Source organism: Musca vetustissima, unplaced genomic scaffold, assembly GCF_032173495.1.
Source record: "Musca vetustissima isolate MV318-11 ecotype Yass unplaced genomic scaffold, APGP_CSIRO_Mvet_v1 utg1395, whole genome shotgun sequence".
Lineage (NCBI taxonomy): Eukaryota > Metazoa > Arthropoda > Insecta > Diptera > Muscidae > Musca > Musca vetustissima.
The window spans coordinates 3957-22875 of record NW_026877718.1 but is presented as its reverse complement, the minus strand read 5'-3'; the positions used below and the strand labels follow the sequence as shown (position 1 = coordinate 22875).

At 27.6% G+C, this 18919-nt stretch overlaps 4 protein-coding genes and 3 pseudogenes across 4 annotated transcripts; 4 read left to right on the top strand and 3 right to left on the bottom strand.

The window, feature by feature from the left end:
* Positions 1 to 1911: 1911 nt before the first annotated feature.
* LOC133322391 (histone H2A-like) lies at positions 1912 to 2370 on the bottom strand (annotated as a pseudogene).
* A 198-nt stretch (positions 2371 to 2568) lies between these two features.
* LOC133322390 (histone H2B) lies at positions 2569 to 2971 on the top strand. The gene has a single exon (XM_061531390.1). The coding sequence runs from the start codon at positions 2583 to 2585 to the stop codon at positions 2955 to 2957; it is 375 nt and encodes a 124-aa protein (XP_061387374.1). The 5' UTR covers positions 2569 to 2582; the 3' UTR covers positions 2958 to 2971.
* Positions 2972 to 4044: 1073 nt separating this feature from the next.
* On the bottom strand, positions 4045 to 4396 carry LOC133322389 (histone H1.1-like; the record flags this gene model as incomplete). The annotated part of the gene is made up of 1 exon (XM_061531389.1): positions 4045 to 4396. A coding segment is annotated over one exon (279 nt), but the record flags the coding sequence as incomplete, so codon positions are not given.
* A 3531-nt stretch (positions 4397 to 7927) lies between these two features.
* On the top strand, positions 7928 to 8309 carry LOC133322388 (histone H4). Its single transcript, XM_061531387.1, has one exon. It carries the CDS (start codon positions 7963 to 7965, stop codon positions 8272 to 8274), a length of 312 nt encoding a protein of 103 aa, XP_061387371.1. The 5' UTR covers positions 7928 to 7962; the 3' UTR covers positions 8275 to 8309.
* Positions 8310 to 11366: 3057 nt separating this feature from the next.
* Positions 11367 to 12170, bottom strand: LOC133322385 (histone H2A-like; annotated as a pseudogene).
* Positions 12171 to 12507: 337 nt separating this feature from the next.
* LOC133322386 (histone H2B-like) lies at positions 12508 to 12853 on the top strand (annotated as a pseudogene).
* A 4267-nt stretch (positions 12854 to 17120) lies between these two features.
* On the top strand, positions 17121 to 17503 carry LOC133322387 (histone H4). Its single transcript, XM_061531386.1, has one exon. It carries the CDS (start codon positions 17157 to 17159, stop codon positions 17466 to 17468), a length of 312 nt encoding a protein of 103 aa, XP_061387370.1. The 5' UTR covers positions 17121 to 17156; the 3' UTR covers positions 17469 to 17503.
* Positions 17504 to 18919: the final 1416 nt, after the last annotated feature.

The following is an 18919-nucleotide window of genomic DNA, read 5'->3' as shown; positions in this document are numbered from 1 at the left end:
ATGAATTCTAAATTTTTCTACTTATTTTCGAAAATATTCGTAAAAAATTTATTTAATTTTTTTATAAATCGAAAATTTTTTATTTTTTTTTATTTTTTTATTCAATTAAAATTTACTTCATCATTTTCATTACAATCTTATTTAATTTCGCTAAATTTCTATCAAAAAACAAAAATTTTCTTCCTTCGAACATATTTCCATATAAAAATGCCGCCGTCAACTCGCATTTCTAAATGCCGTTGCTTGTTTGTTCATATGCTTGCTTGCTTCATTTCAAGAAAATTCATTACAAAAATAAAATTATTTTTAGTAAATTGTACAATTTTTTTTATTTATTTTTGAAAATATTCGTAAAAAATTTATTTAATTTTTTTATAAATCGAAAATTTGTTATTTTTTTATTTTTATTTTATTTATTTTTTTTATTCAATTAAAATTTACTTCATCATTTTCATTACAATCTTATTTAATTTCGCTAAATTTCTATCAAAAAACAAAAAATTTCTTCCTTCGAACATATTTCCATATAAAAATGCCGCCGTCAACTCGCATTTCTAAATGCCTTTGCTTGTTTGTTCATATGCTTGCTTATATTATGTATGTATACCATAGCGTCACTTTATCTATGCATGTGGACATTACAAAAATAATAATTTTAATTAAAAAATAAAATAAATAAATAAATTTAAAAAATTAAATTAAAAAAATAAAATTTAAATTAAATTAAAATATTAAAATTAAATTAAAAAAATTTAAATTAAATTAAAAAATTTAAATTAAATTAAAAAATTAAAATTAAATTAAAAAATTTAAATTAAATTAAAAAATTAAAATTAAATTAAAAAATTTAAATTAAATTAAAAAATTTAAATTAAATTAAAAAATTAAAAATAAATTAAAAAATTAAAATTAAATTAAAAAATTGAAATTAAATTAAAAAATTAAAATGTAAATGTAAATTAAAAAATTAAAATTGAAATTAAATTAAAAAATTTAAATTTAAATTAAATTAAAAAATTTAAATTAAATTAAAAAATTAAAATTTAAATTAAATTAAAAAATTTAAATTAAATTAAAAAATTAAATTTCCAATTTAATAACGTAATAATTTTTTCTAAACAAATTTAAATTTATTTTCCAAAAAATCCAAAATAATATTTTCATTTTTGTGTTAAAATATAAAATTTTATTTTCATATTTTTTTCATTTTAATTTTATTTTTTTAATTTTAATATTTTCTATTAATTTCTTTAATTTCATTCAAATTTTTCTATTTCATTTATTTTTCAATTCCATTTTTTCTTCAAATTCCTACAAATTTTCATTTTATTTTCCTTATTCTATAATTTTATTTCAACTACACAGCCTTTCCAATGCAAAAAAAACTCTTTCAATTCTCCTCTTTTTTGCCTTCCCAAAATAAAAGGCGGTAGACGATTTCTTACAATAAAATTACTATGTGTGTGCGTGCGTGTGTGTTTTTGTGTTTGGTGGTTATTTTTTGTGAGTCATACAAGCCAGCTGTACTACTGATCAACAGGAATAACTGTATTCTTCTTCTTCTTTCTTCTTCGTTTTAAATTGCCCCTTGCAAAAACAACATAACACAAGCATGCTTCTTCTTCTTCTTCAAAATACCTCGAACTATAACGGCAAACAACAACAAATTTTAAGCAAACTCAAATGTGACTACAATAAATGTATTTCGTCTCATAAAAGACAAATGTAATGCTGTAAGGAGAAAAATTTATATTTTTTGGATTTTTTTTTATTTTATTTTTAATAAATGTAACTAATGAAATAATATTGTTTGAAATGATTTTTTCTCTTTTTAAATATTTTTTGTCGCCCTGAAAAGGACGGATTGGTTGATTTTGTATGGATTTTTTGTGTTTTATACGATGGTCTGTATTCACTCCATAATACCTTTCGCAATAATTTAGGCTTTCTTTTCGGTCTTCTTGGGCAAGAGAACAGCTTGGATGTTTGGCAATACACCACCTTGGGCGATAGTAACACCAGACAACAATTTGTTCAATTCTTCGTCATTACGGATGGCCAATTGCAAGTGACGGGGAATAATACGAGTCTTCTTGTTGTCACGAGCAGCATTACCAGCCAATTCCAACTTCAGCAGCCAAATATTCCATAACGGCGGCTAAATATACTGGAGCACCGGCACCAACACGTTCAGCATAGTTCCCTTTGCGCAACAAACGATGAATACGACCGACGGGGAATTGAAGACCAGCACGATTGGAACGGGACTTTGCCTTTCCCTTAACTTTGCCACCTTTACCACGACCAGACATTTTCACTTTATTTTATTTTTAAACACTTCACTTAGCACTGAAAAACACAGAATGATAAAAATTGCCTTGGCACCCCGTAGTATTTATACTTTTCTCGCACACACATTACTATACTTAGGGGTGTGTAGCTATGTATTATACATAGCAGCTGTGACTACCTGAAATTGTTGAACATTTTAATCTACAAATATGTAGTTGGCTGCCCTTGTATTTTTATTCTGTGAACAGTGTTAAAAGTGTTTGTGTGATTAAAAAAAATTAAAGTGAAAAATGCCTCCTAAAACCAGTGGTAAAGCAGCAAAGAAGGCCGGCAAAGCCCAAAAGAACATCACCAAGGGCGATAAATCGAAGAGACGTACCAAGCGTAAGGAGAGTTACGCTATCTACATTTACAAAGTGTTGAAGCAAGTCCATCCTGATACTGGTATTTCCTCAAAGGCCATGAGCATCATGAACAGTTTTGTGAATGATATCTTCGAACGTATTGCCGCCGAAGCCTCCCGTTTGGCTCACTACAACAAGCGCTCGACCATCACCAGTCGGGAAATCCAAACTGCCGTTCGTCTATTGTTGCCCGGTGAATTGGCTAAGCACGCTGTCAGTGAAGGTACCAAGGCTGTTACTAAATACACCAGCTCCAAGTAAATGCCTTGATTTTTCATTAATTCGTCGAAATTCAACCATAAAAGGCCCTTTTCAGGGCCACAAAAAATATTTTAAAAGAGATCAAATTTTTGTTGAAACCATATTTATGCATTTTTAGTTAATAAAGAAAATTTTTAAATAAATAAAATTAAAAAAAATATTTTAAACCATATTTTTAATTTTTTTTTTTTCAGAATATTATTTTTCATAAATAAATTATATTTTATCAAACCAACATTTTTTTCTTTCGTCTTTTTTCATTACATATATTTTTTTTTTTTCAATAAATACCAAAATTCTAAAAAAAAATTAAAATTCCATATTTTCACTGAAAATAATATATTTCCATTCATTTGTACTAACTCACATTGCCTTATGCCAACGCCGTTGCTTGCTTTGTTAGTCGTTGCTTGTTTACTTGTGCTATATGGGTATAACAACATATCGCACAAGCAGTCGTATGTGTGTATGTATTGGTGCGATTTTAGTTCGTTGTGCTATAGTAGACATCAGTGCCATACGAACGAATATGTGAATGGGCAACATCTATGTACAAGCATTTTTTCTTCAGTACAGCAAAGGCATATGACAAATATGAAGTAGGGAGATTTTTTGGCGGGAAAAAAATTAGTGGTGGAATTCTTTCCAAGGAAAAATATGTTTAAAATGGTGATTATAAATTGTTGATGAAAAATTAATGAAATTCAAAAATTTTAGAAAATATTAAAATATTTAGTTTTTGTAACGTTAAAGGGGCGATTTACAAATTTTGAAGAAAATTTACGAAATTCAAAAATTAAGCAGAAAATATTAAAATATTTTTACCATTAGGTAATTGCAAATTATAAAAGTTTATGACCTGGATTAAAAAAATAATCCATTTGTGGCGTCATTTTGTGGAATGTCCATAAATAAACAGGCACACTTTTACCTAATACTATAATTAGCAAAATCTTTTTTTTTTCTCCTAAAATTAAAACACATGTGGATTTTCTCATTTATTTAGGTAGTAGTAAAAATAATAAAAGTAATTTGTTTATAGTATGAAATAAATATTTTGTCTCTTTTAGAATTTAATTTGTAGCCCTGAAAAGGGCTGTTAGATATTATGTTTTCGAATATCGAAAAAATTCTTGACAAAGTAATTTTTGTGGGAAAAATTACTTCTTGGCGGCGGCTTTCTTGGCAGCTGGCTTCTTTGGCGCTGCGGCTTTTTTGGGCTTAGCAGCGGCTGTTTTTGCCTTGGGTGCCTTTGGTTTGGTGGCAGATGCTTTAGCGGCGGTCTTTGCGGGTTTTGCCTTAACTGTACCGGTTTTCTTGGCAGCCTTGGCCTTTGTTTTGTCAGCCTTCTTCTTTTCAGCGGTCTTTTTGGCGGCAGATGGTTTTTTGGCAGCTGTCTTCTTTTCGCCGGCAGCCTTTTTAGGGGCGACCTTCTTCTTTTTTCACCAGCGTGTGGAAGCGTGTTAAATTTTTTACAAAAGTTTTCGGAGAAATAAATTTTTTGCTTTGAAGCTTAGAAAATTCCTTGGAAAAGATATTTTACATTTCGAAAGTATAGATTTCAGGCTTCATTTTGCAAAAGATTTCATGTAATTATCATAAGCCGTTAGCGAGTTATAGACGTTTAACTTCAAAGATTATGAATTTGAAATCACAAATTTCTAACTAAATTTGGAAAAAATCCAAAAAATTTTGAAAATTTTCGTAAAATTTCTTTTTGATAATATAGCCTGATATGTTTACTTTAGGATAAAACAAAAATATTGACCAATTTTACATTTTCTATGTGAGAAAAAATTAAATTTATTATGTGGTCTATGACAGCAGAAATCCTCTTGTTGGCATATTTTCAATGAAGAAAACTTTTTCTACAAATAAATTTGAAAGCTCAAATCTTATTAACTTTTATAAAAATTTCTTAAAAAACATTTCAGAATTTGTATATTTACACCAAAATAAAACATTATTCATAAAAAGTCATTAATTGTTTGGAAAAGTTAAAAATTCCTTACAATATCATATACTACCAGTGAACGAACATTCATCAACAAACGGCAATTTTTTTTTTTTTTCAAAATAACATATTTTGGCAAAAATAAATTCATTTTAATTTAAAAATATTCTAAAATAATTTATAAATCAGTTATTTATTAATTTTCCATATAATTTTGCCAAATTTTGGCAAAAAAAAATATATTAAAAATAATTTCGTTTTTACTATTACCTTTCATGGCAGAGCAGAGTACAAAGAAATTTCATGGAATTTTTCGAACGTTACAAAAATATTTTATTCCTATTGATTATTAAGAATTTACTATTTTCTATTAATTTTTAGTCAAAATATGAAATTTTAATAATTATTTTACTAAAAAATACTAATTTATTTATAATTTTCTTTAAAAAAAAATAGTTTTTGAATAGAGAAATTCTGCCTTTAGAAATCAAAAAATATTTCCCACCAAATTTTTCATTGGAATATACAGAGACAAATATAAAATTACATAGAATTTTTTTTACATGGTAGAAAATTAGCTGGAAAAGAAAAAATTTTGCATATTTCATCATGAGAAATAAATTTTTTGCGAGAAAATTTGATATTTTACTTTCGAAAGTAAAAAAAAAAAAAAAAATTTCAGAAAATCATTTTGCAAAATTTTTTTTGATTATCATAAGCGCCAAAATCAAACAAAATATTGCATTTATACATTTGGAAAAAATCCAAGAGGATTTTTTTTATTTTGAAAATTTTCGTAAAATTTCTTTTTGATAATATAGCCTGATATGTTTACTTTAGGATAAAACAAAAATAGAAAAAATTAAATTTATTATGTGGTCTATGACAGCAGAAATCCTCTTGTTGGCATATTTTCAATGAAGAAAACTTTTTCTACAAATAAATTTGAAAGCTCAAATCTTATTAACTTTTATAAAAATTTCTTAAAAAACATTTCAGAATTTGTATATTTACACCAAAATAAAACATTATTCATAAAAAGTCATTAATTGTTTGGAAAAGTTAAAAATTCCTTACAATATCATATACTAAAACAATTAAACAAACAATTTTTTTTTTTTTTCAAAATAACATATTTTGGCAAAAATAAATTTTTTAATTTAAAAATATTGTAAAATAATTTATAAATAAGTTATTTATTAATTTTCATTATAATTTTTTAAAATTTTGGCAAAAAAAAATATATTAAAAATAATTTCGTTTTTACTATTACCTTTCATGGCAGAGCAGAGTAAAAGAAATTTCATGGAATTTTTCGAACGTTAAAAAATATTTTATTCCTATTGATTATTAAGAATTTACTATTTTCTATTAATTTTTAGTCAAAATATGAAATTTTAATAATTATTTTACTAAAAAATACTAATTTATTTATAATTTTCTTTAAAAAAAAATAGTTTTTGAATAGAGAAATTCTGCCTTTAGAAATCAAAAAATATTTCCCACCAAATTTTTCATTGGAATATACAGAGACAAATATAAAATTACATAGAATTTTTTTTACATGGTAGAAAATTAGCTGGAAAAGAAAAAACATGCATATTTCATTCTTCATTCATGGGGATGTTTGCTGTAAAAAAAAAAAAAAAATATTGAGGGGAAATTTTTTTCGCGCCAAAAAAAACATATTGCATTTATACATAAGAGGATTTTTTTTTGGAAGGGGAAAAATGGAGGGAAGCATTTTCCCGCCAATTTGGAAAAATGTGAATAGAAAACAATTAAACAAACAATGTGAAAAAAATTTCATCATGTGACAATTCAAAGGAAAAATTTTAAATAGAAACAAAGAAAAAAAATAATAATAAAATAATTTAAATAATAAATCTGAATAATTAAAATTTTAACCAGAATTAAAAAAAGAAAATAATTTCTTACGAAATCAAAATTAAAATGAAAAAAAAAATAAAATAAATTAAATAGAAAATCATATTATGAAAATGTTGAGAAAATGTATGAAAAATCATTTTTAATGAAAAGAAAAGGAAAGCGAAAAAAATTATAATTTCAAATGAAAACATAAATGTTTGGAAATTTTACTCGAAATAAAAAAAAAATAAATAAAAAATCCTATATTCCTATCAGCCTCAAATAAATTAAAACAACGTAAAAAACATTTTTATTTAATAAAAAAATTGTAATAATAGTAAATAATTTGTTAAAAATTTAATCTCTTTTTTAATATATTTTGTGGTCCTGAAAAGGACCGATTGTTTTGTTGTAAAAAAATGAGTTTTCAAAACGTCAAGTAAATTAAGCACGTTCTCCACGAATACGTCTGGCCAATTGGATATCTTTAGGCATGATAGTGACACGCTTAGCATGGATGGCGCACAAGTTAGTATCTTCGAAAAGACCGACCAAGTAGGCTTCACTGGCTTCTTGCAAGGCCATGACAGCAGAGCTCTGGAAACGCAAATCAGTTTTGAAATCTTGAGCAATTTCACGAACCAAACGCTGGAAGGGCAATTTGCGGATCAACAATTCAGTACTCTTCTGGTAACGACGGATTTCACGCAAAGCGACTGTACCGGGACGGAAACGATGAGGCTTCTTAACACCGCCGGTGGCTGGTGCGCTCTTACGAGCGGCTTTAGTGGCCAATTGCTTACGAGGAGCCTTGCCACCAGTCGATTTACGGGCAGTTTGCTTAGTACGAGCCATTTTTCACTTTAATTTTTTTCTTTTCACTTCACTAGGTATGCACACAAACACTGTTAACACTGTAATAACTCGGGAACCGCGCCAGAAACGAGTATTTATAGAAAAATTTATATATTTGAGTGTTCGTAAATACAAATATATGTCTACTAAATGGGCACACACACGCACACATATACATAAACGACTATGGCACAAGCAACACGAACTATGTCGAAGTGGTTGACGAGGGAAATTTTTGTATAAATAGAACCGTTAGGCTGCTAGTTAAAACATTCGTTCTTGTGCATTCGTGAAGTGATAAGTGAATTTAAAAAAAAAAAGTGAAAAATGACTGGTCGTGGTAAAGGTGGAAAAGGCTTGGGAAAAGGTGGCGCTAAACGTCATCGCAAAGTGTTACGTGATAATATCCAGGGCATTACCAAGCCAGCTATTAGACGTTTGGCTCGTCGTGGTGGTGTAAAACGTATTTCTGGATTGATTTACGAAGAAACTCGTGGTGTTCTGAAAGTGTTCCTGGAAAACGTTATTCGTGATGCTGTCACCTACACCGAACACGCTAAGCGTAAAACCGTCACTGCTATGGATGTCGTCTACGCTTTGAAGAGACAAGGTCGTACTTTGTACGGTTTCGGCGGTTAAATATTTTCTTGACGCTATTTGGAGAAATCTTCTTATTTTACAACAAACCAATCGGTCCTTTTCAGGACCACAAAAAATATTAAAAAAGAGATACTATCTTGTTGAAAATTAATTATTATTTTTTTTAAATAAATATACTAATAAAAATTATAACTACATATATTAAATGTTTAAAAAATTTCCTTCCCTTACCTTTTCCGATTTTTCAAATATTTTTAATAAATTTGAATTTTATTCTAATAGTATTATCCATTTTATACCACATTTCTTTCCAAAATCATATTTTTCCTTTCAATTATTTCCACATACCAATGCCTGTTAAAATGCCGTCGGCAATACGCATTACTAAATGCCTTTGGTTACTCATATTATGTGTGTATACCATAACTACACATACCCTATACATGTATTAGTACATAACGTTAAAGAACAACAAGCAATGCCATGACTATTCACATCAGTGTTTTCAATTTCAAAAATAAAATAAAAAATCAATACGTTCTCATTTCAAGAAAATTCATTAAAAAATTAAAATTATTTGTAATGAATTCTAAATTTTTCTATATTTTCGAAAATATTCGTAAAAAATTTATTTAATTTTTTTATAAATCGAAAATTTTTTATTTTTTTTTATTTTTTTATTCAATTAAAATTTACTTCATCATTTTCATTACAATCTTATTTAATTTCGCTAAATTTCTATCAAAAAACAAAAATTTTCTTCCTTCGAACATATTTCCATATAAAAATGCCGCCGTCAACTCGCATTTCTAAATGCCGTTGCTTGTTTGTTCATATGCTTGCTTGCTTATATTATGTGTGTATACCATAACTACACATACCCTATACATGTATTAGTACATACGTACGTTAAAGAACAACAAGCAATGCCATGACTATTCACATCAGTGTTTTAAATTTCAAAAATAAAAAAAATTCAATACGTTCTCATTTCAAGAAAATTCATTACAAAAATAAAATTATTTTTAGTAAATTGTACAATTTTTTTTATTTATTTTTGAAAATATTCGTAAAAAATTTGTTTAATTTTTTAATAAATCGAAAAATTTTTATTTTTATTTTATTTATTTATTTTTTTTATTCAATTAAAATTTACTTCATCATTTTCATTACAATCTTATTTAATTTCGCTAAATTTCTATCAAAAAACAAAAAATTTCTTCCTTCGAACATATTTCCATATAAAAATGCCGCCGTCAACTCGCATTTCTAAATGCCTTTGCTTGTTTGTTCATATGCTTGCTTATATTATGTATGTATACCATAGCGTCACTTTATCTATGCATGTGGTAGTATTTTGTTAGTCCATGATACTAAACAACGAACCAAACAACGATGTGAGTACGATGTTCATATTGAGTGGAACATTACAAAAATAATAATTTTAATTAAAAAATAAAATAAATAAATAAATTTAAAAAATTAAATTAAAAAAATAAAATTTAAATTAAATTAAAATATTAAAATTAAATTAAAAAAATTTAAATTAAATTAAAAAATTTAAATTAAATTAAAAAATTAAAATTAAATTAAATTAAAATTAAAAAAATAAAATTTAAATTAAATTAAAATATTTAAAAATTTAAATTAAATTAAAAAATTAAAAATAAATTAAAAAATTAAAATTAAATTAAAAAATTGAAATTAAATTAAAAAATTAAAATGTAAATGTAAATTAAAAAATTAAAATTGAAATTAAATTAAAAAATTTAAATTTAAATTAAATTAAAAAATTTAAATTAAATTAAAAAATTAAAATTTAAATTAAATTAAAAAATTTAAATTAAATTAAAAAATTAAATTTCCAATTTAATAACGTAATAATTTTTTCTAAACAAATTTAAATTTATTTTCCAAAAAATCCAAAATAATATTTTCATTTTTGTGTTAAAATATAAAATTTTATTCAACATTTCTTTCCATTTATTTCATTTTATTTTTCAAAACAAAAAAAAAAAAAAAAAAAAATCATAAAATCGCTTCTCATTTTCTAAAATTTTTCCAAAAATTTTCATTAAAAGTCCGTATAAATTTCATTTTTATTTAATATTTTTGATTTTAATATTTTCTAATTTTATTAAAATATTCCTATTAAATTCATTTTTCAATTCCATTTTTTCTTCAAACTTCTACCAATTTCATTTTTATTTTCGTAATAATTTTTTCGAAACAAATTTAAATTTATTTTTCAAAAAAAAAAAAAAAAAAAAAAATGTTTTCATTTTTCTTCTAAAATGTAAATTCTTATTCAAAATTATTTAATTTGTAATTTATTTCATTTTATTTTTCAAAAAACAGATAATAAAATCGCTTTTCATCTTCTAACAATTTTCATTAAATGTCCCTATAAATTTCATATTTTTTTCATTTTAATTTTATTTTTTTAATTTTAATATTTTCTATTAATTTCTTTAATTTCATTCAAATTTTTCTATTTCATTTATTTTTCAATTCCATTTTTTCTTCAAATTCCTACAAATTTTCATTTTATTTTCCTTATTCTATAATTTTATTTCAACTACACAGCCTTTCCAATGCAAAAAAACTCTTTCAATTCTCCTCTTTTTTGCCTTCCCAAAATAAAAGGCGGTAGACGATTTCTTACAATAAAATTACTATGTGTGTGCGTGCGTGTGTGTTTTTGTGTTTGGTGGTTATTTTTTGTGAGTCATACAAGCCAGCTGTACTACTGATCAACAGGAATAACTGTATTCTTCTTCTTCTTTCTTCTTCGTTTTAAATTGCCCCTTGCAAAAACAACATAACACAAGCATGCTTCTTCTTCTTCTTCAAAATACCTCGAACTATAACGGCAAACAACAACAAATTTTAAGCAAACTCAAATGTGACTACAATAAATGTATTTCGTCTCATAAAAGACAAATGTAATGCTGTAAGGAGAAAAATTTATATTTTTTGGATTTTTTTTTATTTTATTTTTAATAAATGTAACTAATGAAATAATATTGTTTGAAATGATTTTTTCTCTTTTTAAATATTTTTTGTCGCCCTGAAAAGGACGGATTGGTTGATTTTGTATGGATTTTTTGTGTTTTATACGATGGTCTGTATTCACTCCATAATACCTTTCGCAATAATTTAGGCTTTCTTTTCGGTCTTCTTGGGCAAGAGAACAGCTTGGATGTTTGGCAATACACCACCTTGGGCGATAGTAACACCAGACAACAATTTGTTCAATTCTTCGTCATTACGGATGGCCAATTGCAAGTGACGGGGAATAATACGAGTCTTCTTGTTGTCACGAGCAGCATTACCAGCCAATTCCAAAACTTCAGCAGCCAAATATTCCATAACGGCGGCTAAATATACTGGAGCACCGGCACCAACACGTTCAGCATAGTTGAAAACGGGACTTTGCCTTTCCCTTAATTTTCACTTTATTTTTTTCTTAGCACTTTTTTTGTTTTTAAGAGAAGGAGAAAAAGTACAAAGATATATAAAAAATTTTTTGTGAAAAATTTGGCAATTTGTGTTTTTTTTTGGTCACCTTGGGCGATAATTCACAAATTTTTCAATTCTTCGTCGGCTTTGGCAATTGCAAGTGACGGGGAATTACGATTGGTTTTACAAATACACCACCTTGGGCGATTAATATTGTTCAATTCTTCGTCATTACGGATGGCCAATTGCAATAATACGAGTCTTTTGTCACGAGCATGCATTACCAGCCAATTCCAAAACTTCAGCAGCCAAATATATTCCATAACGGCGGCTAAATATACTTGCACCGGCACCAACACGTTCAGCATAGTTCCCTTTGCGCAACAAACGATGAATACGACCACGGGGAATTGAAGACCAGCACGATTGGAAACGGGACCCTTAACTTTGCCACCTTTACCACGACCAGACATTTTCACTATTAAACACTTCACTTAGCACTGAAAAACACAGAATGATAAAAATTGTTCCATACGATCCGTTTGTTGTTATTTAATAAATTGTTGATTATTAAATGCATTTCTTAATAATTCATTTTCATTTTTAAGTTCACCCCGTAGTATTTATACTTTTCTCGCACACACATTACTATACTTAGGGGTGTGTAGCTATGTATTATACATAGCAGCTGTGACTACCTGAAATTGTTGAACATTTTAATCTACAAATATGTAGTTGGCTGCCCTTGTATTTTTATTCTGTGAACAGTGTTAAAAGTGTTTGTGTGATTAAAAAAAATTAAAGTGAAAAATGCCTCCTAAAACCAGTGGTAAAGCAGCAAAGAAGGCCGGCAAAGCCCAAAAGAGGAGAGTTACGCTATCTACATTTACAAAGTGTTGAAGCAAGTCCATCCTGATACTGGTATTTCCTCAAAGGCCATGAGCATCATGAACAGTTTTGTGAATGATATCTTCGAACGTATTGCCGCCGAAGCCTCCCGTTTGGCTCACTACAACAAGCGCTCGACCATCACCAGTCGGGAAATCCAAACTGCCGTTCGTCTATTGTTGCCCGGTGAATTGGCTAAGCACGCTGTCAGTGAAGGTACCAAGGCTGTTACTAAATACACCAGCTCCAAGTAAATGCCTTGATTTTTCATTAATTCGTCGAAATTCAACCATAAAAGGCCCTTTTCAGGGCCACAAAAAATATTTTAAAAGAGATCAAATTTTTGTTGAAACCATATTTATGCATTTTTAGTTAATAAAGAAAATTTTTAAATAAATAAAATTAAAAAAAATATTTTAAACCATATTTTTAATTCCAACGCCGTTGCTTGCTTTGTTAGTCGTTGCTTGTTTACTTGTGCTATATGGGTATAACAACATATCGCACAAGCAGTCGTATGTGTGTATGTATTGGTGCGATTTTAGTTCGTTGTGCTATAGTAGACATCAGTGCCATACGAACGAATATGTGAATGGGCAACATCTATGTACAAGCATTTTTTCTTCAGTACAGCAAAGGCATATGACAAATATGAAGTAGGGAGATTTTTTGGCGGGAAAAAAATTAGTGGTGGAATTCTTTCCAAGGAAAAATATGTTTAAAATGGTGATTATAAATTGTGATGAAAAAATTAATGAAATTCAAAAATTTTAGAAAATATTAAAATATTTAGTTTTTGTAACGTTAAAGGGGCGATTTACAAATTTTGAAGAAAATTTACGAAATTCAAAAATTAAGCAGAAAATATTAAAATATTTTTACCATTAGGTAATTGCAAATTATAAAAGTTTATGACCTGGATTAAAAAAATAATCCATTTGTGGCGTCATTTTGTGGAATGTCCATAAATAAACAGGCACACTTTTACCTAATACTATAATTAGCAAAATCTTTTTTTTTTCTCCTAAAATTAAAACACATGTGGATTTTCTCATTTATTTAGGTAGTAGTAAAAATAATAAAAGTAATTTGTTTATAGTATGAAATAAATATTTTGTCTCTTTTAGAATTTAATTTGTAGCCCTGAAAAGGGCTGTTAGATATTATGTTTTCGAATATCGAAAAAATTCTTGACAAAGTAATTTTTGTGGGAAAAATTACTTCTTGGCGGCGGCTTTCTTGGCAGCTGGCTTCTTTGGCGCTGCGGCTTTTTTTGGGCTTAGCAGCGGCTGTTTTTGCCTTGGGTGCCTTTGGTTTGGTGGCAGATGCTTTAGCGGCGGTCTTTGCGGGTTTTGCCTTAACTGTACCGGTTTTCTTGGCAGCCTTGGCCTTTGTTTTGTCAGCCTTCTTCTTTTCAGCGGTCTTTTTGGCGGCAGATGGTTTTTTGGCAGCTGTCTTCTTTTCGCCGGCAGCCTTTTTAGGGGCGACCTTCTTCTTCTTTTCACCAGCGGCGGGAGCCTTCTTTTTCTTTTCAGCAGTCTTTGCTTTGGGTTCCTTGGAGGCCGAAGCTGACAATTTGAATGAACCAGAAGCACCCTTACCTTTAGTTTGGATCAATTTTCCACTGGCAACAGCACTCTTCAAGTACTTCTTGATGAAGGGGGCCAATTTTTGGGCATCTACTTTGTAGGTGCTGGCCAAATATTTCTTGATGGCTGGCAATGAAGAACCTCCACGTTCCTTTAATGTTTTGATGGCAGCATCTACCATTTGTTGGGTTGGTGGATGAGTTGGAGCAGCTGATGGTTTCTTTGCTTTGGCAGCGGCCTTCTTTGGTGCCTTTTTCTCAACAGCGGCAACTGGGGAGGCGGTGGTTTCAACAACGGCGGCGTCAGACATGTTTATATTTCACTGTTTTTATATTTCACTGTTAACACAAATACACTCACAAATTTATGTGTACTACTATTTTGTTATTGGTCGAGCCGTATAACATAGGTACATCGAAAAGATGAGAAGTGCATAGTAGTCAATTGGTATATTTTTCGAATTATTGTGTGGAAGCGTGTTAAATTTTTTACAAAAGTTTTCGGAGAAATAAATTTTTTGCGAGGAAGCTTAGAAAATTCTCGAAAAAGATATTTTACATTTCGAAAGTATAGATTTCAGGCTTCATTTTGCAAAAGATTTCATGTAATTATCATAAGCCGTTAGCGAGTTATAGACGTTTAACTTCAAATTATGAATTTGAAATCACAAATTTCTAACTAAATTTGGAAAAAATCCAAAAAATTTTGAAAATTTTCGTAAAATTTCTTTTTGATAATATAGCCTGATATGTTTACTTTAGGATAAAACAAAAATATTGACCAATTTTACATTTTCTATGTGAGAAAAAATTAAATTTATTATGTGGTCTATGACAGCAGAAATCCTCTTGTTGGCATATTTTCAATGAAGAAAACTTTTTCTACAAATAAATTTGAAAGCTCAAATCTTATTAACTTTTATAAAAATTTCTTAAAAAACATTTCAGAATTTGTATATTTACACCAAAATAAAACATTATTCATAAAAAGTCATTAATTGTTTGGAAAAGTTAAAAATTCCTTACAATATCATATACTACCAGTGAACGAACATTCATCAACAAACGGCAATTTTTTTTTTTTTTCAAAATAACATATTTTGGCAAAAATAAATTCATTTTAATTTAAAAATATTATAAAATAATTTATAAATCAGTTATTTATTAATTTTCCATATAATTTTGCCAAATTTTGGCAAAAAAAAAATATATTAAAAATAATTTCGTTTTTACTATTACCTTTCATGGCAGAGCAGAGTACAAAGAAATTTCATGGAATTTTTCGAACGTTACAAAAATATTTTATTCCTATTGATTATTAAGAATTTACTATTTTCTATTAATTTTTAGTCAAAATATGAAATTTTAATAATTATTTTACTAAAAAATACTAATTTATTTATAATTTTCTTTAAAAAAAAATAGTTTTTGAATAGAGAAATTCTGCCTTTAGAAATCAAAAAATATTTCCCACCAAATTTTTCATTGGAATATACAGAGACAAATATAAAATTACATAGAATTTTTTTTACATGGTAGAAAATTAGCTGGAAAAGAAAAAACATGCATATTTCATTCTTCATTCATGGGGATGTTTGCTGTAAAAAAATTATACATAAGAGGATTTTTTTTTGGAAGGGGAAAAATGGAGGGAAGCATTTTCCCGCCAATTTGGAAAAATGTGAATAGAAAACAATTAAACAAACAATGTGAAAAAAATTTCATCATGTGACAATTCAAAGGAAAAATTTTAAATAGAAACAAAGAAAAAAAATAATAATAAAATAATTTAAATAATAAATCTGAATAATTAAAATTTTAACCAGAATTAAAAAAAGAAAATAATTTCTTACGAAATCAAAATTAAAATGAAAAAAAAAATAAAATAAATTAAATAGAAAATCATATTATGAAAATGTTGAGAAAATGTATGAAAAATCATTTTTAATGAAAAGAAAAGGAAAGCGAAAAAAATTATAATTTCAAATGAAAACATAAATGTTTGGAAATTTTACTCGAAATAAAAAAAAAATAAATAAAAAATCCTATATTCCTATCAGCCTCAAATAAATTAAAACAACGTAAAAAACATTTTTATTTAATAAAAAAATTGTAATAATAGTAAATAATTTGTTAAAAATTTAATCTCTTTTTTAATATATTTTGTGGTCCTGAAAAGGACCGATTGTTTTGTTGTAAAAAAATGAGTTTTCAAAACGTCAAGTAAATTAAGCACGTTCTCCACGAATACGTCTGGCCAATTGGATATCTTTAGGCATGATAGTGACACGCTTAGCATGGATGGCGCACAAGTTAGTATCTTCGAAAAGACCGACCAAGTAGGCTTCACTGGCTTCTTGCAAGGCCATGACAGCAGAGCTCTGGAAACGCAAATCAGTTTTGAAATCTTGAGCAATTTCACGAACCAAACGCTGGAAGGGCAATTTGCGGATCAACAATTCAGTACTCTTCTGGTAACGACGGATTTCACGCAAAGCGACTGTACCGGGACGGAAACGATGAGGCTTCTTAACACCGCCGGTGGCTGGTGCGCTCTTACGAGCGGCTTTAGTGGCCAATTGCTTACGAGGAGCCTTGCCACCAGTAGATTTACGGGCAGTTTGCTTAGTACGAGCCATTTTTCACTTTAATTTTTTTCTTTTCACTTCACTAGGTATGCACACAAACACTGTTAACACTGTAATAACTCGGGAACCGCGCCAGAAACGAGTATTTATAGAAAAATTTTGTGTTAGCATCAACGATTAAGGGTGAGTGTTCGTAAATACAAATATATGTCTACTAAATGGGCACACACACGCACACATATACATAAACGACTATGGCACAAGCAACACGAACTATGTCGAAGTGGTTGACGAGGGAAATTTTTGTATAAATAGAACCGTTAGGCTGCTAGTTAAAACATTCGTTCTTGTGCATTCGTGAAGTGATAAGTGAATTTAAAAAAAAAAAGTGAAAAATGACTGGTCGTGGTAAAGGTGGAAAAGGCTTGGGAAAAGGTGGCGCTAAACGTCATCGCAAAGTGTTACGTGATAATATCCAGGGCATTACCAAGCCAGCTATTAGACGTTTGGCTCGTCGTGGTGGTGTAAAACGTATTTCTGGATTGATTTACGAAGAAACTCGTGGTGTTCTGAAAGTGTTCCTGGAAAACGTTATTCGTGATGCTGTCACCTACACCGAACACGCTAAGCGTAAAACCGTCACTGCTATGGATGTCGTCTACGCTTTGAAGAGACAAGGTCGTACTTTGTACGGTTTCGGCGGTTAAATATTTTCTTGACGCTATTTGGAGAAATCTTCTTATTTTACAACAAACCAATCGGTCCTTTTCAGGACCACAAAAAATATTAAAAAAGAGATACTATCTTGTTGAAAATTAATTATTATTTTTTTTAATAAATATACTAATAAAAATTATAACTACATATATTAAATGTTTAAAAAATTTCCTTCCCTTACCTTTTCCGATTTTTCAAATATTTTTAATAAATTTGAATTTTATTCTAATAGTATTATCCATTTTATACCACATTTCTTTCCAAAATCATATTTTTTCCTTTCAATTATTTCCACATACCAATGCCTGTTAAAATGCCGTCGGCAATACGCATTACTAAATGCCTTTGGTTACTCATATTATGTGTGTATACCATAACTACACATACCCTATACATGTATTAGTACATAACGTTAAAGAACAACAAGCAATGCCATGACTATTCACATCAGTGTTTTCAATTTCAAAAATAAAATAAAAAATCAATACGTTCTCATTTCAAGAAAATTCATTAAAAAATTAAAATTATTTGTAATGAATTCTAAATTTTTCTACTTATTTTCGAAAATATTCGTAAAAAATTTATTTAATTTTTTTATAAATCGAAAATTTTTTATTTTTTTTTATTTTTTTATTCAATTAAAATTTACTTCATCATTTTCATTACAATCTTATTTAATTTCGCTAAATTTCTATCAAAAAACAAAAATTTTCTTCCTTCGAACATATTTCCATATAAAAATGCCGCCGTCAACTCGCATTTCTTTCATCATTTTCATTACAAATTTCGCCAAAAAACAAAAATTTTCTTCCTTCGAACATATTTCCATATAAAAATGCCGCCGTCAACTCGCATTTCTAAATGCCTTTGCTTGTTTGTTCATATGCTTGCTTATATTATGTATGTATACCATAGCGTCACTTTATCTATGCATGTGGTAGTATTTTGTTAGTCCATGATACTAAACAACGAACCAAACAACGATGTGAGTACGATGTTCATATTGAGTGGAACATTACAAAAATAATAATTTTAATTAAAAAATAAAATAAATAAATAAATTTAAAAAATTAAAATTAAATTAAAAAATTTAAATTAAATTAAAAAATTAAAATGTAAATGTAAATTAAAAAATTAAAATTGAAATTAAATTAAAAAATTTAAATTTAAATTAAATTAAAAAATTTAAATTAAATTAAAAAATTAAAATTTAAATTAAATTAAAAAATTTAAATTAAATTAAAAAATTAAATTTCCAATTTAATAACGTAATAATTTTTTCTAAACAAATTTAAATTTATTTTCCAAAAAATCCAAAATAATATTTTCATTTTTGTGTTAAAATATAAAATTTTATTCAACATTTCTTTCCATTTATTTCATTTTATTTTTCAAAACAAAAAAAAAAAAAAAAAAATCATAAAATCGCTTCTCATTTTCT

Excerpts from the sequence above, each read along its gene's own strand:
- LOC133322387 (XM_061531386.1), top strand. The coding sequence starts at position 17,157 with ATGACTGGTCGTGGTAAAGGTGGAAAAGGCTTGGGAAAAGGTGGCGCT.
- LOC133322388 (XM_061531387.1), top strand. The coding sequence starts at position 7,963 with ATGACTGGTCGTGGTAAAGGTGGAAAAGGCTTGGGAAAAGGTGGCGCT.
- LOC133322390 (XM_061531390.1), top strand. The coding sequence starts at position 2,583 with ATGCCTCCTAAAACCAGTGGTAAAGCAGCAAAGAAGGCCGGCAAAGCC.